This window comes from Chlorocebus sabaeus, chromosome 3, assembly GCF_047675955.1.
Source record: "Chlorocebus sabaeus isolate Y175 chromosome 3, mChlSab1.0.hap1, whole genome shotgun sequence".
NCBI classification, from domain to species: Eukaryota; Metazoa; Chordata; class Mammalia; order Primates; family Cercopithecidae; genus Chlorocebus; species Chlorocebus sabaeus.
In genome coordinates this window covers 28,142,758-28,170,192 of record NC_132906.1, presented here as the reverse complement: position 1 = coordinate 28,170,192, position 27,435 = coordinate 28,142,758, and the positions used below count along the sequence as shown (strand labels likewise).

Here is a 27,435-nt window from a genome sequence, read left to right as displayed (position 1 = left end):
CTTATTTGGGGGGCTTCATTAATTTGTCGTTTTTATAAATATCTACCGAGTGCTCACTATATAGCAGACATCAGTGAATTAAGAACATATAAAATGGAATTTTCCTTTTTTTCCTAAGAAACTGGAAAAATTAAAGTATCTTCCTAACTTCTCCCTTCCTTTCCAAGGCTTCACGTATTTTTTTTTTTAAGAATGTATTAAATGTTTTATGTGGACTGATATCTGCATTAGATGTAAGACGTGATATCTACAAACAGGAAGTTTACCTTCTTAAGAAGGGATGTAAAATAATTCTTAAGGCATTTGGGCCGAGCGCGGTGGCTCATGCCTATAATCCCGGCACTTTGGGAGGCTGAAGAGGGTGGATCACGAGGTCAGGAGATGGAGATCATCCTGGCTAACACGGTGAAACGCGGTCTCTACTAAAAATAGAAAAAAATTAGCCAGGCATGGTGGTGGGCGCCTGTAGTCCCAGCTACTCCGGAGGAGGAAGGAGAATGGCGTGAACCCAGGAGGCAGAGCTTGCAGTGAGTGGAGATTGCGCCACTGCACAACAGCCTGAGCCACAGCGAGACTCCGTCTCAAAAAAAAAGAAAAAAAGAAAAGGATTTGGTTAAAAGTTTGGAATAGCTAAAAATAAGAAAACAAATATTTTAATTATACTCAATTCTTTGCAAATCTATTCTGCTACACTAAAGTTCTCTTGGCCATAAACGTATCCCTGGAGCTTCTTCTCACTAACTCTTGGTATTTCAAAGTTATTTCACGTTTTTGTTCTTGTTTTACAAATGGGATCTTGCTGCGCTGCCTAGGCTGGAGTGCAGTGGCTATTCACAGGTGCCATTACAGCACACTATAGCTTTGAACCCTTGGGCTCAAGTGATTCTCCCACCTCACAAGTACCTGGGACTACACACATGTACTATTGTACCCAACTCTCACAGGGTTGGTTTTTGTTTTTTGTTTTTTGTTTTGAGCATTTTTCAAACAATCCAGAATTTCATAAACTTTCACCAACAATTTTAAGTAGTCCCACCTTCCCTACGACTCAGGTTACAGAATCTATAAAGCATAGTGGCCTAGCAGTTGTCCCCAGAACTACACTAATTCTATCCGGCACCATATCTACAACCATAGACACGCTTGCTTTAACAGAAGTATAGCAGTTCCTTCTCAACACAAAAGCCAGGTTTCTGACAGTCCCTGGGTCTGGGATATTCATCTGCAGGGCCATTATTGAGAAAATAGGTTTGAAGGGATTGTCACTATAGGTGGAGCCTCTTGAAAAACTTTACAAATATTTTTACATTCACAAAAATAAAATTATAGAGACTAAATGATACTGTATCTATCCTAAACTAGTAATGTTGGGTACATTTTAATAATCCATGTGACCTTCCTTGTTACTAGAAATATTTTAGTAACAATTCACAATTGTTTAAATATTTTAGTCACAATTTCAACAAAATATTTATAATTTTGTTTTTTTGCAGATATTATATATACCCAGAAGTGTTTTTTTCTTCTGTCTCGTCCTTTCTGCAAATGTCGAGTGCTTTTTTACTTTATAATCTGGAGATGGTGACTTCTTGTTCTTTGGCCCCTACTGGACTTTAAAAACAGCACTTCAGGAGGCCAAGATGGGTGGATCCCTTGAGCCTAGGAGTTCAAGACCAGCCTGGGCAACATGGTGAAACCCCATCTCTATAAAAAAAAACACAAAAAATTAGCCAGGTGTGGTGGTGCCATTGCACTCCAGCCTGGGCAACAGAGTGAGACCCTGTCTCAAAAACAGAAAAAGAAAAAAAAAAGTACTAAATATCCTTTTTTTCTGGTACAGATAGCCTGTTAAGGACAAACCTGAAAAATATTAATATTCAAAGGCACCGCTAACAGAACCAACTAATGGCAGTCTGTTGCAGTTACAAGGTTCACATTATTTTTCTTATTTATTTTTGATTGTTCAATCTAGGTAATGTAACTTATAATTCAGAAATCCAGATTAAATGAGCACAATTCATGCCAAGTAAATTTAAATGTCAATCTCTGAGGTAAGGGGATAGAAGGAGACGAATACAAATTAGGAATGTATATTTATTTATTTATTATTATTATTTTTTTGAGATGGAGTCTCCCTCAGTTGCCCAGGCTGGAGTGCAATGGCACAATCTCCGTTCACTGCAACCTCCGCCTCTGGGTGCAAGTGATTCTCCTGCCTCAGTCTCCCAAGTAGCTGGGATTACAGGCGCACACCACCACACCCGGCTAATTTTTTTGTGTTTTTAGTAGAGACAGGGTTTCACCATGTTGCCCAGGCTGGTTTCAAACTCCTGAGCTCAGGCAATCCACCTGCCTCGGCCTCCCAAAGTGCTGGGATTACAGGCATGAGGCACCACCCCAAACCTAGGAATGTATTTTTAAATGTAACACCCTAGGAGGCAGTTTGCAGAGTGGTTAAGAACACAGACCCTAGAGCCAGAATGTCTGTTTGAATTTAGCTTCATCTTTCATTGACTGTGCAACTTTTGAGTGTATTTCTTATTTTTTCTTCAGCTTCCTCATCTATAAAGTGGAGGACAGTTTTTCCCTCACATGGCTGTTACAAAGACTAAATTAGTTTATTTTAAAAAACACTTAGAACAGTGCCTGGCAATAATAAGCACTACATAAATGTCAATTACTATTACTCAAAATTATAGTAATTAATTGGTTAAGGCTCCAGAAATATGTCAGTTTTTAGAAAAATGAGTTTTTGTTAATGTTTCTGATTTTTAAAAGATCACAAATGTGGTTTGGATTAGTCTAAGGAAAAATATTTTGTTTAATAACTGACTAATGAGTTTTTAAGAACTCATTTCATATGACCCAGTACAGAATGGGAAATTCACTAACAGAAGACGTCCAGCTGGCATAAAAAACATTAAAGAAAATCTTAAGCATAACGTTAATCTCAACTCTGAAACACAAGCTTTACATTATTGTTCTCAGTTCTCGAGTTCCTGGCATATCTTGGAAGCAGACAGACTCTTTTTTTGAAGTAGTCATTCTTACTGCTTTTGACTTAGATAAATGACCTTCAGAAACTATTTTTGGCTTTATTTGTGATTGTTATTTAAAGCGATAGCTGTGAAAGAGTGTCAAAACATCTTTAACGTTGTGCTTTTCAAAAAGAGGATAATTCCTTTGAAAGTAATAATGAATGGGTATTAGAATCCCAGATATCAGAAGGAAAAGTGAGCTCATGGATGGCGTTAATTTGCCAAGACAGGGAAGTCTGTTTTGGGAGCTAACCAGTTTTGCTAACTTCATTCTGCTGAGCACACTCGAGTTGCTAGGATGGGCACAAAGTGCACCGGGCAGCGCCCCAGCAAATTACTTTTCCAGCCAGGAAAGACTATGGCCCTTCTGCCTCTCTACAGTAATGTCCAATTCACAGCCATTTAGCGTCTGGCTTTTTACTGAAGATGTGACTGACCTGAATGGCCTAAATGTTTATTACATATATAATACATGTACTTCTTTTAATAATATTTCTGAACAAAACTTTTATTTTATAACAACTAATTTTTATTATATTTTATTGTCTATACATGCGTTATGGCAGCTTATATCCAATGTGAAGATAAATGAAACACACAAAAAAGGGCAAATCTGCATTTTGAATTGAGAGTTTGTTTAAGAGGATTATAGCATTAATTATAAGAGAAAGAATTTGAGAAGCAGTGTTAAAGCAAAATAAATATGGCCTGAGAAGGATTCTGTACTTCTGTATTTGAGTCCTTGTGTATGAACTGTAACCTAGGTTAATAGGCAGACAAGCTTGAAAACCTAATTTAGGGGTATGCACCTGTAACAATAGCTGAGTCTTGGCCAATCCCAGCGGCCATACTTCAACCAGTCATACGCTGCTGATTGTTCAAACTGTGTTCAAATAAGGCAAACACCCACCTGTAACCAATGCAGCTGTTTCTGTACCCCACTGCCAATTTCTGTACGTCACTTCCCTCTTTTTGTCTAAAAATTTGTTCTGACCACGAGGCATTCCTGGAGTCTCCCTGAATCTGCTGTGATTCTGGGGGCTGCCCAGTCGTTCATTGCTCAGTTTAACTCCTTTAAATTTAGTTCAGCTGAAGTTTTTCTTTTAACAGGAATCAGACTGGTAAGCCTTGAATCCTGTTTATCTCCTGCTCATCTGAAGTTGTAAAGTTTAGTACATCTAGGCCTATTTCTTCACCTATAAAATGGGGACAATACTGACCTTGAAATCTTGAAATAATTCAACAATATATATGTATATATATGAATGATAGAAAAATTTTGTCTCTCCAACATTCTGTTCAAATTCTCACCCCCCGCCCCGCCCCCAGCACTTCCCGTTGCTGGGGAGCGGGGGGCGGGAAAATCAAAGCACTTAATTCCCAGCATAAGGATAAAGGTTTCCGTAAAAGAGAATTTCTCATGTGAAATGATTACCAAGAACGTACTGTATACGCAATGGGGGAAAGGACCAACCCTCAATCAGTTTAATAATCACCTTGGTTATTAATTCTACGGTAACAATTTCAACGTACAAAACTTTCCCTTAGTATTGTAATGAAAGCACCATTTGTACAGACAGTAAACAGAACCAGGAACCTGAAAAATTCCCTTCATTGCATAGATAGAAATCCTCCTTAAAAAACATTTGTAACTCGGGTCACTGAAAGTTATGTATGGGAACTCATTATTTAAGTAGTGGGCATTTTATGTCCAGTTTCCCAGGACTTGATGATCCATCTCTAGGGAAGCCTTCAGGATGAAACTGATCTGGGAACAGAGGTTTGAGCTAGGTGGATTCTAGAGGTCGTCCCAGACATTTCCGGACGCCAAGTGGTATCTTACTTTTTTTTTTTTTTTTTGGAGACAGAGTCTCTGTTGCCCAGGCTGGAGCGCAGTGGCGCGATCTAGGCTCACTGTAACCTCCGCCTCCCAGGTTTAAGTGATTCTCGTGCCACAACCTCCTGAGTGGCTGGGATTACAGGTGTGCACCACCGCACCCGGCTAATTTTTGTATTTTTAGTAGAGACGGGGTTTCACCCTGTTTGCCATCCTGGTCTCGAACTCCTGACCTCAGGTGATCCGCCCACCTCGGCCTCCCAAGTGTTGGGATTACAGGTGTGAGCCACCGCACCCGGCCTGAAGATGTAAAATCTACCACAGAAGAATGATCTAAGTGGGGAAGGAGATGACAGGTGACGGCCTCCTGTGTGGAAGCAGGAAGGAGCGGACGGTAGGAGCCGAAGGCTTCCCTCGGGACCCAGCAGGCTTCCCGTCACATTCCTCGGAACCCTCAGTGCACCAGACAGGGGGAGCTTGGAAGAGGCAGGTCACGAATCGCCTCCGACCCCGCCCTAGTGGTGTGCTCCCAGGGGCCTCCCGCGCGCCCCGGACGGCCCAGCCCGATGGGCCAGGTAGAGCGCGTCTCCGCACCGAAAATGCATTAGGGCCCGCGTGAGCCCCGGTGCACATCCACAGTGCAGTCACTAACACGCATTACTCCTGGGGCCCTCGTGAGTCTATTTAGGATGTGAGGGAAACCAGCCACGGCAGGGAGACGGGGGCTCTCCGTGGTGGCAAAGCCTGCTCAACCTGGGCCCGCCGCGGAGGGAAACCTCGGAAGTCATTTCCATTAGCTCCCCTTCCCCCAGACTGATTCGCTTCTGTCAATCTGTCCATAGAAATAATGTCGAGACCGGGACCAAGGGGTGCTGCGTTTTAAAAATTCTGCACTGGAAAACCCCTGAGAGTACTGAGGGACAGACAGCCCCACTCACCTGTCAACGCTGAGGGCGTGCGCGAAACAGCCCAAGGGGAAAAACCAGCTGGTGCGCAGGCGCACGGCGTCCCACAGCCTCAGGCCGGCCACGCCACGCCCCCTGCCTCGCCTCCGCGCGCCACTAGCCCCACCCGTCTCCCCGGCCCCGCCCCGCCGCTCGCTCTGTCGGGTCCCTCCCCGGCCCCTTTGATTCTCCGCGTCTTACTCGCAGGCCGGCCTAACCTCAGCCTGCATTGCGCCCTCCCGGCCTAGGGTGTCGCTGTACCGGCCTCCGAGCTCCACACAGACAAGTCCAGCGCTTGGGCGGGGGCAGGAGACAGAGCGGAGCGGCGGGGGGCGGTGTGGCCTCTGTCTAGGGACAGCGACGGAGTCGGTGGTCCCTGCGCGATGGCCACCTCGGTGTTGTGCTGCCTGCGGTGCTGCAGAGACGGCGGGACTGGCCACATCCCTCTGAAGGAGATGCCGGCCGTGCAGCTGGATACGCAGCACATGGGTAAGGGCCCTCCCTTCCCCAGACCCAACGGCTCACGGGGGCCGGGCGCGGCGGGCAGGGGGACCTGCAGGGTCAGAGGGTCCCCACGCTGCCCCGCCGCGCAGGCAACGCTGCCCCGACACCATTTCGTCTCCCAGATCTTTCCAGACGCCGGCGGACTCCAACTGGGCCCGGTTCTGTGTTCAAGGCTGCGCAGCCCTCTCTGTGTCTGTCATCGCGAGTGGGCGTGTGGACCTCCCATTTTCACAGGAACTCCGAGGGCTTCCTCCGGAGATGTTACACGTCCCCAGGCGAAGGGGCGGAGAGTGCCCTCCTGGCGCGCCCCAGTCAAAACCTACACATTTTCAGAATGCTTCTAGGTCCGGTTTTGCTCCTCCTCCTGCCCTGACTGTCGGTCGAGTCTCTTGAGCCCCATCATTTATAGGTTGGTTGAAGCCTGTATTATTGGAAGTAATTTTCCTATCACTTAAAGTCAAAACAAGGCAGACTGCAGAAGTCTGAAGTCACACCTCAGGTCAGAACTTGCCATTTCAACTAAAACCTCCCATTGCCCGACTCCTTAGTCATTGTTAGAGGTACTGTAATTTCATCTGATGGGTCTCTTCCCTACAGGTCAAGCTGTTGCAAAATAAAATAGCACTTTGCTCCTTTGCATCTGCTTTATCCTTTTAATTCCAATCCATATAATTTATCTAACATTCTTCCTCTCCTGTCATAGCCTCTTTCACTACCTTATTTCTGTTCTTAGACTTTTCCCAGGTAGTTTCATGCTTCTGGAATGTGGTTCTAGAAGGAGAGATTTCCCAATATAATTATTTCAGTTAGAGTAATGTGTTTTGTGGATTATTTTATTCTAACTATACTTCTGCACTTCTGATTTTTCACACATTTCTGATTGTTTAAAGGACAGTGCCTTGAAATAAAAAGGCACTTCTTAATATTTATGATAAAACTCTCTCTGGCCCAGATTCCTAATAATTCTGGAAACACTCTGCCCACTACATTTTTGTATAACACATACTAAATGTGATAATTATGTAATCACCTTGTACGTGTGTATTTACTTTTAATTCTTAGATCTCCCAAATGTAGCACATATCCTTAATACATAAGTAATCTTTAAATTATTTTTTATCCATCATCATTTATAGTCGATGGAGTTCAAATCCTATAGTTTTCCCCAGAAAATATTTCCATTTCAGTTACTCATTTACTGAAGTAATATTTATTAAGCAACTATCAGGTGGCAGGCATTGTTATAAGTGCTTAGAATATAGTGAAGGACAACCGTACATAGTTCCTGGAACTCATGATCAGCTGCAGCACTTCTTATCTTTACTGTTAGACTCTTGAATTACTGCAGTCTGCTCTTTGAAGCATTCCTTTTCTCTGGCGTCTGTTTCCTCTAGGAAGAGCTGGTCAGATATACTCATTCCACTATGTTTTATTTCTCCAAAGCTGTCCAGCAACTGTCAGCTACTAATTGGATGAAATAGAGTAATGTCATCTCCAAATTTTCTAACTGCATGGAAGTTTTTTCTTTTTTTCTTTTCTTTTTTTTTTTTTTTTTTTTGAGACGGAGTTTCACTGTTGTTGCCCAGGCTGGAGTACAGTGGCACAATCTCGGCTCACTGCAACCTCCGCCTCCCGGGTTCAAGCGATTCTCCTGCCTCAGCCTCTTGAGTAACTGGGATTACAGATGCCCACCACCACGCCCCGCTAATTTTTGTATTTTTACTAGAGGCGGGGTTTCACCATGTTGGTCAGGCTGGTCTCGAACTCCTGACCTCGTGATTTGCCTGCCTCAGCCTCCCAAAGTGATGGGATTACAGGCATGAGCCACCGCACCTGGCCAGGAAGCTTTTTCTTAGCCTTTCTGTAAACTTAAATTATTCAATCACAGAGGAGCCTGATTTGAGAACCTGAATAAAATGAAATAAAAGGGTTGTTGAGTTAGAAGAGCATGGATTGATCTTGACTTGAAACTAGAAACACATGGATTTGGTTGTGTGAAACATTATTATATTAAATAACCTAAGAAATATGATTTTTTAAAATAAAATTGTATACTTCAAGTGATTATCTCTCAGGGTTGTCATTTTGGTGATGTTGTATTACTTAAAACCACTTTGGAATTCCTCTTTTGGAATTTTCTATGGCATAGTTTTTGTGAGTATTATCATTGATGCCATATCTTTGGCTTTTAATTGTGAGTTGACATTTTAGAAACAAATGACTTCCAAGGGAGCTACTTTGAAAGGGATACCAGTCATTTGGAAATTTATGTTTCTTAAAACATCCTCTGTGGCTTAAAACATCCTATGTGGAATGTTTATGCGGCATTCTGGCTGTACTCAAATTTGCCTTGACTGTCTAAGCAGTACCAATCATTAAAACTACAGATTCAAATACAGGACATTTGTGTACTTAAGAGAAATGGGATAAGCTTAAAATGATTCCCTAATGATTCACAAACACCCTAAATATTCTTTTTTATTTTTTTGAGAGGGAATCTCACTCTGTCACCCAGGCTGGAGTGCAGGGGCCTGATCTCAGCTCACTGTAACCTCCGCCTCCTGGGTTCAAGTAATTCTCCTGTCTCAGCCTCCTGAGTAACTGGGACTACAGGCGCCCACCACCACGCCTTGGTAATTTTTGTATATTTAGTAGAGATGGGGGTTTCACCATGTTGGCCAGGCTGGTCTTGAACTCCTGACCTCAAGTAATCTGCCTGCGTCAGCCTCCCAAACAGCTGGGATTGTTAGCCACCGTGCCTGGCCAAGAGTGTTTTATCCCATTGTGCTGGCAAAAGTCCTGAGATTCTAATTGTAGTTGATTAGGTCATGTAGCAGTTCTTAGTTACTGTGGCCAAGAAATGTGCAGGGCACTGATTGCCTTAACCTAGGTCAAATGTTGTACACCTGAAGCAGAGATAGTCAGCTTTCTTGGAACTGTTTTGATCTCCAGAGGGAAGTCTGTCAGGAAAAGGAGAACAGATGCTGCATGTCCACTACAAAGTGCTTAGCACAGCATATTCATTCATCCTTTATCATTTATTTGATGAGCAGCTGCTCAATGCCAAACACTGCATGGTCTTTGCCATCAAGGAAGATGCTCTCCAGTTGAAACTACTGCAGGTATATGGAGTAGAAAGATGCAAATTATTTACAAAGGTGCTTTCCCAGAATTTGGGAGTTAACTTTTTAAATTAGAAAAAAAAAAGGATGCTAATGAATTTTTAGTAATCATACAATAGGATCTCAGTTTTACCTTAAGGGAGAGCATGTCTTAACCAGTTTAGAATTGTGTTAGAATCTGAAAATTTTGCATTTCTCTTATGTATTTGTCCCAAATAATTTTGTTTACCTGTGAATTCAGCCTTTTGTTACTATGACCTAATTTTTTTAACCCCTTCTGGAAGAGTCCCATACAGTTCTAATATTCAGATCTGCTTGGCTGGTACAGTTATTGCCAGCAAAGTGGTAGTAGTGGCCACAAGTATTGGGAGTTATATGCATTGGTGTATGGGCTATTTCTTACATGTTAGAATTATGTGTATTCTCTGATATACATGTTTTCCTAAATCAAATTGGTACTAGGAACACATCAGGAGACAGTGTCTCTCTTTCTTACTCTCATCTATAGATGTTGTTTCATCTAAAATAAAAATTTTCCACGAGAATAAACTGCGTGTAAGAATGTTAAAACCTTGTTTACATATTTGCAATGTGATTGAAGTAGCTATCTTAATAAACATTTTAAGATCTTAAAGTTAGCAGTTTTTCACTGTCAGGTACTTCAACATAGATGTGGGTTCTTTTGCATATTCCCTGTACTCTTCAGTTCTTACATGACTAATGCACAAGTATAGTAGCTTGTATTTAGTAGGCATTCAGGTGGCTTTTAGTAAATTGTTTTAATTCATTTGAATAGAATTGAAAACTACCAATTTACTAAAGTCTCTTGTGTTTATGTTTTGGTTTAAATTAAGAAATTATGAAATCATCAATTGCTATCCTGGCTAAATATTAAAGGAGTTAGTCTCTTTCTACCTTAAAAGTGTTTTAAACGTTCAATATAATTCAGAGTTATTACAGTTTACTTGAAACTGCTTAATTAAAACTTACTTCTCTCGCCCAGGCTAGAGTGCAGTGGTACAATCTCAGGTCACTGCAACCTCTCCCTCCCAGGCTCAAGTGATCCTTCCACCTCAGCCTCCCAAGTAGCTGGGACTACAGGCTCATGCCACCACACCAGCTAATTTTTGTATTTTTTGTAGTTATGGGGTTTTGCAAGGTTGCCCAGGCTGGTCTCGACTTCCTGCACTCAAGCAGTCTGCCCACCTCGGCCTCCCAAAGTGCTGGGATTACAGGTGTGAACCACTGTACCCAGCATGCTTGATTAAAATTTATACATACAAATGAATATTACTTATAAATGTTCTGTTAGGAAAAAATAGTGAATTAAATATTTTAAATAATTCAGCTATATTTCAAAGTACTTACAGTGTCCCTATTTTTTGTGGACTGAGTTAGAACTGAACAAATTAATCCTGATTGTTGGATTGAAAATACAAAACTTGGCCGGGCGCGGTGGTTCACGCCTGTAATCCCAGAACCTTGGGAGGCCGAGGTGGGCGGATCACGAGGTCAGGAATTCAAGACCAGCCTGACCAATATGTTGAAACCCCCATCTCTACTAAAAATATAAAAATTTAGTGGGGCATAGTGGCGCATGCCTGTAGTCCCAGCTACTCGGGAGGCTGAGGCAGGAGAATCACTTGAACCCAGGAGGAGGAGGAGGTTGTAGTGAGCCAAGATCATGCCACTGTACTCCAGCCTGGGCGAAAGAGCAAGACTCCGTCTCAAAAAAAAAAAAAAAAGGAAAATACAAAACTTTACATAGTGTCTGCATTTTTTATTTAGGAACAGATGTTGTTATTGTAAAGAATGGAAGACGAATATGTGGAACAGGAGGTTGTTTAGCCAGCGCACCTTTACATCAAAACAAAAGCTATTTTGAATTCAAAGTCCAGTCCACAGGTTGGTATAATGGTACTTTACTATTAAAAGTCCTAATTGTTCTAAATATTAAGAGTAAATTGTAACATATAGAAAAGATTCAGAAGGTAATATAAAAGCACCAAACTCTTAGAAGATCTGGGTCTTCCACTTCTTATTGTGTGATCCTGGGTAAATTAGTTAATTTAGTTAAATTAGGTACAGTTTTCTTTTTTTTTTTTTTTTTGAGACGGAGTCTCGCTCTGCCGCCCAGGCTGGAGTACAGTGGCCGGATCTCAGCTCACTGCAAGCTCCGCCTCCCGGGTTTACACCATTGTCCTGCCTTAGCCTCCGGAGTAGCTGGGACTACAGGCGCCCGCCACCTCACCTGGCTAGTTTTTTTTTTTTTTTTTTGTATTTTTAGTAGAGGCGGGATTTCACCGTGTTAGCCAGGATGGTCTCGATCTCCTGACCTCGTGATCCGCCCGTCTTGGCCTCCCAAAGTGCTGGGATTACAGGCTTGAGCCACTGTGCCCGGCCAGGTTCAGTTTTCTTATCTATAAAATGGGTATTACAGATGCTGCCCTTTCTGCCTCACGGGAACTCTTTGTATGAAAGTGTTTTAAGACAAGACATGCTGTATAAATATAAGGCACTAGTATTTTCAATGGGATCCAGATGAACCCTCTTGTTTGGTCAAGCATATAAGGTCAAACATATAAGCAGCATATACTGTTGCTATTTATCTTAGGATTAAAGTCAATCTGTTGATTCTGAGTTTTTCTTTTTTTTTTCTTTTTCTTTTTTGAGACAGAGTCTTGCTCTGTCGCCCAGGCTGGAGTGCAGTAGCGCAATCTCGGCTCACTGCAACCTCCATCTCCCGGGTTCAGGCGATTCTCCTGCCTCAGCCTCTTGAGTAGCTGGGATTACAGGGATGCGCCACCACGCCCGGCTAATTTTTATATTCTTAGTAGAGACGGGGGTTTCACCATGTTGGTCAGGCTGATCTCAAACTCCCGATCTCATGATCTGCCCTCCTCGGCCTCCCAAAGTGTTGGGATTACAGGCGTGAGCCAGAGTTTTTCTCTTAACTCAGTTATTAAGATACCCTGATTCAGTGTTTTGAAGCAGTCATCAAATTCAGAATTCAGATAGAAGTCTACAGTCTATATTTCTCTTTTTAAAATTTATGGAGTTTCTTGAACTGTAAAGCAATTCTATGTGATTGTAATAGGTTAGTTAACTGTGTCTGTATTGTATATGGGAAAACTTTTTAAATAAAAGCTTTATTGTAAAGTGGTCGGGCATGGTGGCTCATGCCTGTAATCCCAACAACTTTGGGATGCCAAGGTGGGCGAATCACCTGAGGCCAGGAGTTCAAGACCAGCCTGGCCAACATGGTGAAACCCCATCTCTACTAAAGATACAAAAATCATCCAGGCATGGTGGTAGGCACCCGTAGTCCCAGTTACTCGGGAGGCTGAGGCAGGAGAATTACCTGAACCCGGAAGGTGGAGGCTGCAGTGAGCTGAGACTGCGCCACTGTACTGCAGCCTGGGCAACAGAGTGAGACTCCATCTTAAAAAAAAAAAAAAAAGTGGCTGGGCATGGTGGCTCACACCTGTAATCCAGCACTTTGGGAGGCTGAGGGGATGGATTGCAAAGTCAGGCATTTGAGACCAGTCTGGCCAACATAGTGAAACCCCGTTTCTACTAAAAGTACAAAAAATTAGCCGGGCGTGGTGGTGGACGCCTGTAATCCCAGCTACTTGGGAGGCTGAGGCAGGAGAATCGCTTGAACCCAGGAGGCGGAGGTTACAGTGAGCCAAGATCATGCCACTGCACTCCAGCCTGGGTGACAGTACAAGACTGTCTCAAAAAAAAAAAAAAAAAAAAAAACTTTATTGTAAATAAACTTCTAGTGAAATACTGCATCAGTAATATGGGTAGATAATAGGAAAATGAGAGTGGAGTAAATGAATCTTACTATTACTTGACTAGCCTTGAATGATATGAAATTTCCCCCTAGGGCTTATTTTCTAAATTAGTTTTACTTATTTATTTATTTATAGATGGAGTCTTGCTCTGTCACCCACGCTGGAGTGCAGTGGCATGATTATAGCTCAGTGCAGCCTTGAGCTTCTAGGCTCAAGCAGTACTCCTGCCTCAGCCTCCCCAGTAGCTGAGACTACAGGCTCAAGCCACCGTGCCTAGCTCTAAATTAGTTTTAAATAATGATTTTCAGTGGGGCATGGTGGCTTACACCTGTAATTCCAGCGCTTTGAGAGGCTAAGGCAGGAGGATTGCTCAAGGCCAGGAGTTTGAGACCAGCCTGGGCAACATAGCACAACCCCATCTCTACAAAGAAAAGAAAAATTAGCTGGGTGTGATGGCTTCAAATACGGGGTAAGAAAATGATTTTACACCTTATTGTTAATTTCTCCTCTCCATGATATTGTTTATGGCATATATTGTTTGTCACTCATTATAGATGTAAAAACTGAAGACAGTATATTCCCACTTTTCAGAGGGAGAGCTTGAAATTGAATTCCAGGCCATTTAAATTCAATGTGTAGCTTTTAAAATATCTTTGTGAGAGAATAATAATGATGATGATGACAGCTAGCATTTTCTGAATACTTATTGTGTGCTTTACTTACTCATGTTTTGGAGTACTTACACTGTTCCAAGTGCTTTACTTGAATGATCTTGTTGTATGTTTTCATAACCTTGTGAGGTGAGTACTGTTAGAATCCTCAGTTCACAGATAAGGGAACAAAGAGAGGTTAGGTAATTTGCACAAGATAACGTAGCAGAGTCAAGATTTAATCTTCATTTGCACAATTCCAGGGCCCACTCTCTTTGAATCTCCTAGGCTGCATTACATCTGTGGAGAACATAGTATGGTTTGCAAACTACTTTTATTTTATTTTATTTTATTTTATTTTATTTATTTTATTTATTGAGACAGGGTCTGGCTCTGTTGCTCAGGCTGGAGTGCAGTGGAATGGTCATGGATCACTGCAACCTCAACTTCCCTGGCTCAAACAATCCTCCCAACTCAGCCTCCTAAGTAGCTGGGGTTACAGGCACATGCTCACATGTCCAGCTAATTTTTGTATTTTTTATAGAGACAGGGTTTGGGCATGTTGCCCAGGCTGGTGCAAACTACTTTTAAAAGAAGATTTTTTTTAAAGAGTAATAGAAAACAATTTAGTGATAATACAGTACTTCCTTTAAAAAGTTTATACTCCCTTTTAAAATAACTCTGTTTATGGTTGTAGTCTTCAGATTTTGAGGGCATTTAAACTATTATATTTTTAGGAATCTGGGGTATTGGTGTTGCAACTCAGAAGGTTAACTTGAATCAGATTCCTCTTGGCCGAGATGTGCACAGTCTGGTGATGAGAAATGATGGAGCCCTTTACCACAACAATGAAGAGAAAAATAGGCTGCCAGCAAACAGTCTTCCACAGGAAGGAGATGTGGTGGTGAGTTCCTTCGTGGAGTTGCTTTCCACTGTAAATGACAAAACTTGAACTGCTTTTAGTATCTACAGCTTTGCCTGGGAGTTTGTGGTTTGAATTCCAAAGCAATGGAATTGGATCTAATGAGATGGTGCATTTTCCAGGAGAGCACTTGGTATAGATGTTGTGCCCTACTCAAGTGCCCGCTCCTTTTTAGAGCTGCCACTGGCCAGGAAAATCAGTGTGAACCCTTATTTCTACTCTGGAGAATTAATGACAGGCTGGCTGCTGACCACACACATTCCTGTTTCTCTCACATTAGAGAAACCTTGGCCCACAATTCTAAGTTTGGTTTGCTGAAGCTTATATTAGAAAATGCTAGATATTTTTGAGGCTGGATATCTCTTAGGGAAAATGTTCACATTTATTTCTTGGATTTTGTGTTTTGTTTTGTTTTGTTTTGTTTTTCTTAGAGTCTGGCTCTGTCACCTAGGCTGTAGCGCAGTGTTATGATTTTGGCTCACTGCAACCTCCACCTCCCAAATTCAAGCTATTCTCCTGCCTCAGCCTTCTGAGTAGCTGGGATTACAGGCACACACCACCATGCCCGGCTGATTTTTCTGTATTTTTAGTAGAGATGGGGTTTCGCCATGTTGGCCAGGCTGGTCTCGAACTCCTGACCTCAAGTGATCCACCGGCCTCCGCCTCCCAAAGTGCTAGGATTACAGGCCAGAGCCACTGCACCTAGCCACACATTTATTTCTTAATTTGTTATGAAATTCTGTTAGAGAATTACAGCATTTTATCAGAAATGTTCATCTTCATTAAACTTAACCTAATTAAACTCTTCAGAGAACAGAACTCAAAATCCTAAAGCTTGATTGTAGAAAAGTTTTTCTTTTTTAGAAAGCAGAGGATAGTAAAAGTTACATGTTATTAAGACTTTTCTGTTTTTACTCCTAACTGGCTATATTTAACTCTTTACAAAGCTAGCACATTGAAAATGTAATCCAAAGATTTCTTTCTGTCTTTTCCAGATACTTCCTCCCACACTGCATATCCAAAACCCCTCCCTATCCACTGAGATCAGGCTACTGATTGAGAACAGAGTCCTAGAGTCTCCTTGAGCCGATGTGCCATTGTACACCGAACCTTGGGTTCTCAATTCTGATATCAAGTTGAGAGGAATCCGTGAATCATGAGAGAAAGTTTCTAATAAGATGATACAGATAAGAGAAATCCAGGTTAATTAATTATTAAAAAGTACAGTATTTTAGAAGGAATGAAGAAAGGTGTGGAAATTAAGATTTTTAATTATGGCCTGATCTTTCTTCTCTTTTTTGCAATTTAAAAAATATGAACAACAGTAAGTTTTTAATTGTTGGAAGTTTTTTTCCGGAATTTACTAAAGAAAAAAGGAGATGAAAGGCATAAGCCATTCAAAAAATCTGCTTTTCCCCATTCTTTTTGAATAGCTGGTTCTGTATTTGTAGATCATTGCCAGATGCCCATAATATGGAACATCCTTATTCAAATGGTGATTTCTTGAAAGAGAATCTTGAAGTCAAGTTGATGCTGTCAACCTGTTTACCCTAAAAGATGAAATTCAAACATAAGAAAGGATAATCAGTAACAAATGTTTTTCTTTGTTGATGAACTGAAACTTCTACCTGCCTTCCTATCTCATTTCATTCATTGTAATGTCTGATAGCATAATGTGTTAGACTGAAGAATGCCACTTTTAGTCTGTCAGTGTCGTTAAATTAGACTTCAAGTTTTCATGCTTGTTCTCATAAAAGGAGAACTAAAACTATGAAATACGTGCAGAGCCAAGAAAAGAAAAACATCACCCTGCCATTTTAACTTTATCTTCCTAGTTCAAACACTGGAGAACAAATTTTACCAAATTGTTAACGGTGGCATGGAATAAGTAGAATGGATTATAACAGAGGAAAAGCATTCTCATGTGTTTAGAATTAAAGTCATGTACCATTCTCTGAGGAGAAATCAAGAAAAATAAGCTCTGAACATCTAACCAAATGATTATATGATTATATTCATATGATTATCACCCAGTACAGCATAGCCTGCTACAGAACTAGAAAGAGACACATGACACAGTTTATGCTTACTTTCTCCTTTTTCTTTTTTTTTTTTTTTTGAGACGGAGTCTTGCTCTGTCGCCCAGGCTGGAGTGCAGTCGCATGATCTCAGCTCACTGCAAGCTCCACCTCCCAGGTTCATACCATTCTCCTGCCTCAGCCTCCTGAGTAGCTGGGACTACAGCCACCCACCACCACACCTGGCTAATTTTTTGTATTTTTTACTAGAGACGGGGTTTCACCATGTTTGCCAGGATGGTCTCCAACTCCTGACCTCATGATCTGCGTGCCTTGGCCCCCCAAAGTGCTGGGATTACAAGTGTGAGCCACCGTGCCCGGCCTACTTTCTCCTTATACATATAATTCTGAAAAGTTCAAATTTCATTTTAACATGCACTTATCAGTTTAATTTTAGAGAAGTCTTATAAACACTCTAATAATAACAATAACGAACACTTCTAAGCTTTTATTTATTTATTTATTTATTTATTTATTTATTTATTGAGATGGAGTCTCACTCTGTTGCCCAGGCTGGATTGCAGTGGCGCCATCTCGGCTCACTGCAGCCTCTGCCTCCTGGATTCAAGCAATGCTCCTGTCTCAGCCTCTCGAGTAGCTGGGACTACAGGTGCGTGCCACCACGCCTGGCTAATTTTTGTATTTTTTAGTAGAGATGGGGTTTCACCATATTGGACAGGCTGGTCTTGAACTCCTGACCTCGTGATCCGCCCACCTTGGCCTCCCGAAGTGCTGGGATTACAGGCATGAGCCACCATGCCCAGACCTAAGTATTTATTATGGGCACTGTTCTAAGTGCCTGGCAAGGATTAAATTGTTTAATGCTCATAATGGCCTTTTGAAATAGGTATTATTATTATTATTTATTTTTTTTTTTTTTGAGATGGAGTTTTGCTCTTGTTGCCCAGGCTGACGTGCAATGGTGCAATCTCAGCTCACTGCAAGCTTCCGCTCCCGGGTTCAAGCGATTCTCCTGCCTCAGTCTCAAGTAGCTGTGATTACAGGTGCCTGCCACCACTCCTGGCTAATTTTTTTGTGTTTTTAGTAGAGACAGGGTTTTGCCATGTTGGTCAGGCTGGTCTGGAACTCCTGACCTCAGGTGATCTACCCACCTCGGCCTCCCAGAGTGCTGAGATTACAGGCGTGAGCCACCGTGCCCATACAGTAGTGGTAGTATTATCCCCATTTTACAGATTAAGAGAAGTTAAGTAACTTCTTATGTGAGTTAATTATGAGACTATATAGCTCGGCGAGGTACTATGGCTTATGCCTGTAATCCTAGCACTTTGAGAGGCCAAGGCAGAAGGATCCCTTGAGCTCAGGAATTTGAGACCAGCCTGGGAAACATAGTGAGACCCCATCTCTATAAATAAATAAATAAATAAATAAATAAATAAATAAATAAATAAAATTTAAAAAGAAAATTAGCTGGGCATAGTGGCGTGCCGCTGTAGTTCCAACTACTTGGAAGGCTGAGCTGAGAGAAACGCTTCAGCCCAGGAGATAAAGGCGGCAGTGAGCCATGATCCTGCCGCTGCACTCCACCTAGCGTGGGCCACAGAGCAAGACCTTGTCTCAAAAACAAAAACAAAAACCAAGATCGTACCTGAAGCAGTCTAATTTCAGAATCTGTTCAGTAACCTGCACATAATTATTAATGAAGACATAGAACATACAGTATATTTTGCTATTATTTTGGCAGAGTCAAACCCAGTTTCTTCATCATAGAATAGATTAGGTTAGAAAATACTTGAACTGGCCCATCACAGTGGCACATGCCTGTAATCCCAGCACTTTGGGAGGCTGAGGCGGGCGTATCACACTGAGCCAAGATCACGCCACTGCATTCCAGCCTGGGCGACAGAGTGAGACCTAGTCTCAAAAAAAAAAAAAAAAAAAAAAAAAAAAAAGGAAAGAAAATACTTGAACTAAACTATACTGGGGATGGGACTTCTCACATCCTTCCTCTCTTCTTTGGTACTGGGATCTTGCTGCTGCAGGCTTGGGTTTAATACTTGCTTATTTGAGGCTGGGTGCGGTGGCTCACACCTGTAATCTCCACACTTTGGGAGGCCAAGGCGGGCAGATCATTTGAGGTCAGGAGTTCAAGACCAGCCTGGCCAACATGGTGAAACGCCATCTCTACTAAAAATACAAAAATTAGCCAGGCATGGTGGCGGGCGCCGGTAATCCCAGCTACTCAGGAGGCTGAGGCAGGAAAATCTCCTGAACCTGGGAAGCGGAGGTTGCGGTGAGCCGACATCATGCCATTGCACTCCAGCCCAGTGACAGAATGAGACTCTCTCAAAAACAAAAACAAAACTTGTTTGTTTGCAATCGGCCACTGGGGGATGAAGGTGCCTGGATTACAGCCTCACTGATGTGAACTGCTAGATTTCTGGTAGTCCCATAATGAGAGTAACATACTTCCTTTTTTTATGTAATTTTTTGTTTTTTAAAATGAAAACAGACTTTTTCATTAGAAAAGTGAATCCCAGCCATCAGTTAGCTTTATTACTATATCTAAAGACACAAACTAAAGTGAAACAAAGGCAATCTGTGTACTATTTATCTTTCTCAATATTCCTTAATTATTAATAATTGTTTAAGTTAACCCTGGCTTTGCTAAGAATTGAGAATCTTACATAGCACTTACCACATTTGCTTCTCTGGGCTTTTGCTGTCTTGCTTTTAAAGAGAGACAATTAAGACTAAGATGATCTATAAAATCTTTTTTACCTCTAAAAAGCTTTTAACTTGGTAGAATTTTTCTACAGTCAGAAATCCTGAAATCCTTGAAGTGGTTTGCTTGTTGGTCTATGATGACTTCTCTATTGAAAGATCTCTGCTGTCTTTCAAGGGAAAGATCTCTTTTTGTTATCAGTAGCTATTATATAAAGTTTTAAAGAGAGATATGGTGATTAAGAACAAGTGTTTAAAGAGAGGCATGGTGATTTAGAGAGAGGTATTGTGATTAAGAGCAAGTATTCTGAAATCATACTGCATGGATTTAAATCACAGCTTTTCCACTTCCTAGCTGTGCAACCTTAAGTAAATTACTTATTCTGTGCTTTAGCTACCTCATCTGTAAAATGGGGATAATAATACTGTCTTGTTGTGGGGATTAAATGAGTAAATATGAACTGCCTAGAATAGTAGCACTATTGGTATATAATATGGGCTAAATCTTTTCTAGCATTTTAACAATAATTATTAATATCACTAACTGTGATTTTTTTCCATCAATAGTGTACTGATTAATTTTTATTACATTGTTTTTTAAATCATTTGAGCTGTTATTTTTCTATTTTTTAACTTGAAACTATTACCAATTTTATTCAGTTGTAAACACCAGCTTTTCCTTGATAATACACTTGACAAATTTGAAACCAGGGTAAGGAGATGTAGAAATGTGTTATTTCTTTCTGGAAATAAGTTGTATAGAGACGTTTCTTCACAATTTGAAAACTGTGACAGGTAGTAAGTCCTGACAGTGAAAAAAACCTTTGTTTTTCCTTCTTAAGATCAAATTCTGTAGAGAGAGAGCAGTGTTTTCTGTATGTGTGTGAAAGTTTTATCCATTCATGGTATGTAGTACTTATATTATCTTAGCATTCAAAATATAAAATCCAGATTATACAAATAAAATTCTAGGATTTAAACTGAATCCTAGTTCAGTTTTACCTTAATGTTTTACCTCGAATGTGGACTCTTGGGATGTTACCTGACTTTATCCCCCCTCATAATCACTACTAATTTTTTTAGCTCTGTTCAAGTAGAATTCTACCAAATTGTCAACCCTTAATGAAAATCGTTTTCAATCTATGCTTAGCTTTTTGTGTTTCCATACTTCCCAGTCAATGCTTTCTGACAGCTCAGCTTTTATGGAACATTTCTGTTTTTTCCTTCCTAGGGTATTACATATGACCATGTCGAGTTAAATGTATACTTGAATGGAAAAAACATGCATTGTCCAGCATCAGGTATACGAGGGACAGTGTATCCAGTTGTTTATGGTAAGCTAAAATATTTCTAGTGTATTATTAGATATAAACTTTTGTTTGGCATGTGTATCAGTCCATTTTCATACTGCTATAAACACATACCCAAGACTGGGTAATTTATAAAGGAAAGAGGTTTAATTGACTCACAGTTCCGCAGAGCTGGGGAGGCCTCAGGAAACTTACAATCATGGCAGAAGGGGAAGCAAACACATCCTTCTTCACATAGCAGTGGGAAGAAGATTGAGCGAAGTGGGGGAAAGCCCCTTATAAAACCATCAGATCTTGAGAGAACTCACTCACTATTACAAGAACAGCATGAGTGTAACCACCCCCATGATTCAATTACCTCCCACTGGGTCCCTCCACAACACGTGGGGAATATGGGAACTATAATTCAAGATGAGATTGGGGACACAGCCAAACCATATCAGCATGTATGTTACTTTTATAGCTATCATCTAGAAATCTGGACACACTGTTAATAAGGACCTTTTTATTTTATGTATTTATTTATTGTTTGAGATGGAGTCTTGCTCTTCACCCAGCCCAGAGTACAGTGGCACGATCTCGGCTCACTGCAACCTCCACTTCCTGGGTTCAAGAGATTCTCCTGCCTCAGCCTCCCGAGTAGCTGGGATTACAGGTGCCTGCCACGACGCCTGGCTACTTTTTGTATTTTTAGTAGAAATGGGGTTTCACCATGTTAACCAGGCTGGTCTTGAACTCCTGACCTCAGATGATCTGCGCCTTGGCCTCCCAAAGTGCTGGGATTACAGGCGTGCGTGAGTCACCACGCCCGGCCATAAGGACCTTTTTATATGGAATGTAGTCAGTAGGATATTACAATCCCACTTTGCAAGATTAAGGATAGTTTCTGTTCCCTATGTATTAAAAAAAAACTTGCTAAACTACAATGATTATACTTAAATATGCAGTAACCATACTACCTTTTTCAACATGTAGTTTTATGTTTTAGAAAGTTTCAAAAAGCTTTACTGAATTTAGAAAATTTTTTCTGCAAGTTATTGGGAATGATTGCATGACCAGGAAACATAATTATAAATAATATTTTGGAATTAGAGATGGGAATTTTATGTAGACTGCGCATTAATAACCTTTACAAAATTCCCTAAACGTTAACACTTTTCTGAGGGAAAAGCAATTCTTTGTGCATGTCTGTGCATTCTGTGCTTCTTGCATTCTCTATTCATCCTTTGAAAATGCCTTGCCTTCTACTTTACAAAAAACAGACGATCACAAGTGAACTCCAGCTTCCCTCTCTCTTCAAGTCCAGTCCTGCCTTCTTTCCATCTCATCTCAGAAGTGGTGCTCTGCATGTTGCAGACACTCTTATCTGTAGTCTGGGTTCCAAACTCCCCAACTCTGGAATGTCACTTTGACAGTTATTTCATTGATACCTCATGTCATGGGCCTCCCTTTTCACTGCTTATAAACATTGAGTGCCATCCCAAACGCCCTTCTTTGGGCATGCATCCCTCACTAGTCCTGTGTTTCCCCTTCCCCGGATGGCCACATTTCTTCTGGAATAACCTACATCCGCCATCTTTATTGTTTTTGTTTCTTTTTTTTTTTTTTTAACATTTAGGTTAGGGGGTACCTGTGAGGGTTTGTTACACAGGTAAACTGGTGTCACAGGGGGTTTCTTGTATAGATTACTTGACTAGCTCAGGGGGTAGAACATTTGACACCTTTATTGTTATTGTTCGTTTGTTCTACAACCCCATCCGGCTGCCATTACACCACTCATTGAAACCACCCTTGTTAAAATCACTAGTGACTTCATGAATGTCAAATCCAGTATTTACATTTTTTTCTGCATTTATGCTGAAATATAAAGTATGTAGTAATGTGCATTAAACTTATATGTGCAATTTAACAAATAGCTATCGGCCAGGCGCGGTGGCTCAAGCCTGTAATCCCAGCACTTTGGGAGGCCGAGACGGGCGGATCACGAGGTCAGGAGATGGAGACCATCCTGGCTAACACGAAGAAACCCCGTCTCTACTAAAAAAATACAAAAAACTAGCTGGGCAAGGTGGCGGGTGCCTGTAGTCCCAGCTACTCGGGAGGCTGAGGCAGGAGAATGGCGTAAACCCGGGAGGCGGAGCTTGCAGTGAGCTGAGATCCGGCCACTGCACTCCAGCCTGGGCAACAGAGCGAGACTTCGTCTCAAAAAAAAAAAAAAACAAATAGCTATCAAGTGAACACCCACATTATTACGACTTAGATCAAGAAATAGAACATTTTCTTGGCCCAGATGCAGCCCGCACCACAGCTACATTCGTCTCCCCGGGGAGTAATCACTGTTGGATGGCAGTGCTAATTATTTACTTGCTTTGCTTGACGGTCATGTTTTGTTTTATCATCACCAGGTTCAAGTTAATGAACATACTCACCACCCCAAAGGTTTCCTTCTGCCTTTTATATCCTACTCACCTCTCCCTACCCCAGCCCCAACCCAACAACCACTGATCTGCTTTCTGTCACTACAGATTAGCCTGCATTTTCTGGAGTATTATATTAACAAAATCATATGGTCTTTTCTTTTGGTCTGGCTTCTTTCACTCAGCACAATTATTTGAAGATTCATTTATGCTGTAGCATATATCAATAATTCATCAGTTTTTATTGCTGAGAAGTGTAGCACTGTGTGGATATATCACAATTTCTTTATCCTTCACCAGTTGATGGACATTAGGCTTGTTTCCAGTGTGGGGCTATTACAAATAAAGCTATCGTGAACATTTGAAAATATGTCTTTGGATATACACATTCATTTCTCTTGAGTAAATGCTGGTAAAAACATTTCGAAGCTGAGTAAGGCCTGCAGTCTAGTTCACAGTAGTGCGCCAGTGTCAGTTTCCTGGTTTGGATGTTGAGCTGTAGTTATGTCTAAGATGTTACCACTGGGGCAAACTGGACAAAGGGTGCACTGGACTCTTAACATTTTTGCAACTTCCTGTGAATCTATACTTTTCCAAAGTTAAACATTTAAAAAAAATATGTATCTTAATTGTATACAATTGAGAAAATACAGATAAGCAAATAAGAAAAAAATTACTCATATTCACATCCTCTTGAGAGAATATTTTTATATATATCCTTCCAATGTTTTTGACAGATTTTGATTTTTTTTGTGGCTGTTTTTACCCATAGGCTTATGTTTTGTATCAGGGACAGCAGATATATTTATTCTTCTTACCTATTAATATTGTAGTATTATGGAGACAGTTTATTTTATTTTATAATTATGTATTAATTCAAATTAAAGTGTCTGTTTCTAATTTATTTTCTTTCTTTTTGTATCCTTTAGTTGATGACAGTGCAATTTTGGATTGCCAGTTCAGTGAATTTTATCATACGCCTCCACCTGGTTTTGAAAAAATATTATTTGAACAGCAGATCTTCTGAATGTATTTGTTTTTGAAACTTGTATTTCTGCACTGTTAAAAAATGTTTATCATTTAATAAAACTTTACCTGGCCTATAGATGAAAATATATTCTTAAAAATATGCTTATTGATGCTGTCTAAGGAACCAGTGTATTCAGTATACCACCCTGAAGTTGTGATTTGAAATACTTTATGTTTTGTGAAATGAAAATAAGCATTTGGGCAGTTTATTTAATTCTTATTTAAATAAATAGAACTGTGGGTTTAACAGTATAACATGGCTATATATACATATATATATATTTAAAGGGGACTCTTTCTTACATAATATATTTGTTTTGATAGAGATACAGAGTTGGGCGGGTGTTTTTGTCACTCGGAAGTTTAGACCTCGTTAAGTATTTTAGGTCTGCAGTTGGATAATTTTGCCGCTTAGTGTCCTTTTTTATATACAATATAACAAAGTGAGAGAAATTTATGTTACTGGCAATTTCATCTATTTACTGTATCATGTACCACTTTTCTTAAAACTTAAATTGCTTATTTTGTTGTGTAATGTCATTGCTTTTGATTTGCTTTGTGAAAGGAGATAAACGTTTCAGTAATTGTCAGAGCATTTTGTTGCCTCAGGCTCTGTTACCTCAATTTCAGAGTAAGTAGTGGTTGATTAGTAATGTAGTATACACTGGCAGACATCTAGAATAGTATGATGCTTTATATTTAAATGAGATTATTCTTTTAAGGACTTTTATTTGTATGTTTTCTGTAAGAAATAATAAAATAATTGTAATTAAGGAATATGCCATACTATATTAAACATATTCTTCCTATTTTGTTAGTTATACACTAAATTCACATCACCTGTGATTATTTCATTTCCGAGATAAGTGACTCCTCTTCACGACCCTGAGTCTTTGCCGGGTTCCTAGAATCACTGTCCTTTAACTGTTAACGCCCTGGGACCTGAACCAATTACTCTATACATCTTTAGATATGTTGTCTGTTTTCAAATGAGCATGGCAAGGATGCATACATTTCCCTCCTTTATCAACTAGAAACAGTACATTGTTCAGGAAAACATGGGTGTTAGAAAGAGATCCAAATTGTAGTTTTGCTGCTCATCCCATTTTCTCCTCTCCCAAGTCTCAGATTCCCATTTATAAAAGGAGCAATCATACTGACATAAGATTCTATGATTAAATAAGGTAATACATGTATAACACCTTAATAATCATAGGCACTTGCACCAAGTGCGGTGGCTCACGCCTGTAATCCCAGCACTTTGGGAGGCCAAAGTGGGCGGATCACAAGTTCAGGAAATCGAGACCATCCTGGCTTGTCTCTACTAAAAATATTTTTAAAAATTAGTCAGGTGTGGCAGGCGCCTGTAGTCCTAGCTACTCAGGAGACTGAGGCAGGAGAATGGCATGAACCCGGGAGGTAGAGTTTGCAGTGAGCCAAGATTGCCCCACTGCATTCCAGCCTGGGTGACAGAGCGAGACTGTGTCTCAAAAAAATAAAAAAATAAAAATCATAGGCACTTAATAAGTGTAGTTTCCTGGATGGTAAAGCATCAGGGAAAGTGGTTTTCTTTTTTTTTTTTTTCTTTTTTTTTTTTTTGAGACGGAGTCTTGCCTTGTCACCCAGGCTAGAGTGCAGTGGCGAGATCTCAGCTCACTGCAACCTTCGCCTCCCAGGTTCAAGTGATTCTCTTGCCTCAGCCTCCCGAGTAGCTGGGACTACAGGTGCCCGCCACCACACCCGTGTGATTTTTGTATTTTTAGTAGAGTTGGGGTTTCACCATGTTGGCCAGGCTGGTCTCGAACTCCTGACCTCATGATCCACCTGCCTCGGCCTCCCGAAGTGCTGGGATTATAGGCATGAGCCACCGCGCCTGGCCAGAAAGTGGTTTTCATGATGTGACTCAGACCGATAACATCAGCATCACTGGAGCTTGTTAAAAATGGACACTCTCAGACTCCACCCCAGACCCACCAAATCAGAAACTGGGGGATAGCACCCAGGAATCTGTGTTTGAACAGTCCCTTCAGGTGAATCTGATACACACTAAAGTTGAGAACTGCTGTTCAGTGGAGAATTATTTGCCTACTGTAAATTTTCTAAGGACTTATGATGGGCTATTTTTGACCCATAGGCTCAAAGAATCCTGCAAAATCCTTTTTTATTGTTTATTTGGCAGACAAAAATGTGAAAATATGCTTTGAAAAGATAGATATACTGGAGTGATATTTATTTACATAAACCCCAAATTTTTCCTCTGAAGGTATATGAAATTTAGCTATGTATGTATTACTTATGCATTTTGTCTGGCTTTCTATCATAATTTTAATTTGTAAAGAATGTGCTTATTTGGGAAAGCAAATTAAAGTGACTACTGTTTGCTATTGTTATGATGTTATCTACCTCTTTTTTTATTTTTTTTAAATTTTATTTTATTTTGAGACAGAGTCTCGCTCTGTCACCAGGCTGGAGTGTAGTGGCGCGATCTCAGCTCACTGCAACCTCTGCCTCCCGGGTTCAAGCAATTCTCCTGCCTCAGCCTCCTGAGTAGCTGGGACTACAGGCTCCCGCCACCACACCCAGCTAATTTTCATACTTTTAGTAGAGACAGGGTTTCACCATGCTGGCCAGAACGGTCTTGATCTCTTGACCTCGTGATCCGCCCGCCTCAGCCTCCCAAAGTGCTGGGATTACAAGCATGAGCCACTGCGCCCGGTCTCTACCTCTCAGTTTTTTTAAAGCCAATCTTTTGAAAATCATATTCTTTTCTGCCTCTAATTATACAGCAGAGACATAGTACTAAAAATGATACTTAAGTTTATGTCCATGACAACAGTTTGGTGAAATCTAGGTATGTTTTCATCTCCATACGTATCAAATTTGTCTTAAGAAAATTACATTGAGCTGGCTGTCCTTCCACAACCCATAACCTTAGTCTAATCATGAGAAATGAGACAAATTCAGAGGGGCATCCTATGAAACACTTGATGGTGCTCCTCAAAACTTTCAGGGTCATCAAAACATGGAAAGTCAGGGAAACTGCCACACCCAGGAGGAGCTGAAGAGGACATGACAAGTGTAATGTGGTAACCGGATAGGGTG

At 40.8% G+C, this 27,435-nt stretch overlaps 2 protein-coding genes across 3 annotated transcripts in view; one reads left to right on the top strand and one right to left on the bottom strand.

The window, feature by feature from the left end:
- The window catches only part of TRIM13 (tripartite motif containing 13), an 80,521-nt gene extending 74,634 nt beyond the window's left edge, over nt 1-5,887 (bottom strand). Inside the window, exon 1 of the mRNA XM_007960423.3 lies at nt 5,814-5,887. The gene's annotated coding sequence lies outside the window, so the exon portion shown is untranslated. The remainder of the gene's footprint in view (nt 1-5,813) is intronic.
- Nucleotides 5,888-5,988: 101 nt separating this feature from the next.
- Nucleotides 5,989-26,731, top strand: SPRYD7 (SPRY domain containing 7). Of its 2 annotated transcripts, XM_007960425.3 has the most exons (5): nt 6,007-6,308; nt 11,234-11,350; nt 14,633-14,799; nt 20,809-20,911; nt 24,234-26,731. In XM_007960425.3, exons 1-5 carry the CDS (start codon nt 6,203-6,205, stop codon nt 24,329-24,331), a joined length of 591 nt encoding a protein of 196 aa, XP_007958616.2. In that variant the 5' UTR covers nt 6,007-6,202; the 3' UTR covers nt 24,332-26,731. The 2 variants fall into 2 exon arrangements, with proteins under 2 accessions (XP_007958619.2, XP_007958616.2); XM_007960428.3 differs by lacking the exon at nt 11,234-11,350 and having other exon boundaries at nt 5,989-6,308.
- The last annotated feature ends 704 nt before the right edge of the window (nt 26,732-27,435 follow it).

Excerpts from the sequence above, each read along its gene's own strand:
- SPRYD7 (XM_007960425.3), top strand. The coding sequence starts at position 6,203 with ATGGCCACCTCGGTGTTGTGCTGCCTGCGGTGCTGCAGAGACGGCGGG. Across the intron at positions 6,309-11,233 it reads GCTGGATACGCAGCACATGG|GAACAGATGTTGTTATTGTA; the intron begins GTAAGGGCCCTC and ends TTTTTTATTTAG. Across the intron at positions 20,912-24,233 it reads AGTGTATCCAGTTGTTTATG|TTGATGACAGTGCAATTTTG; the intron begins GTAAGCTAAAAT and ends TGTATCCTTTAG.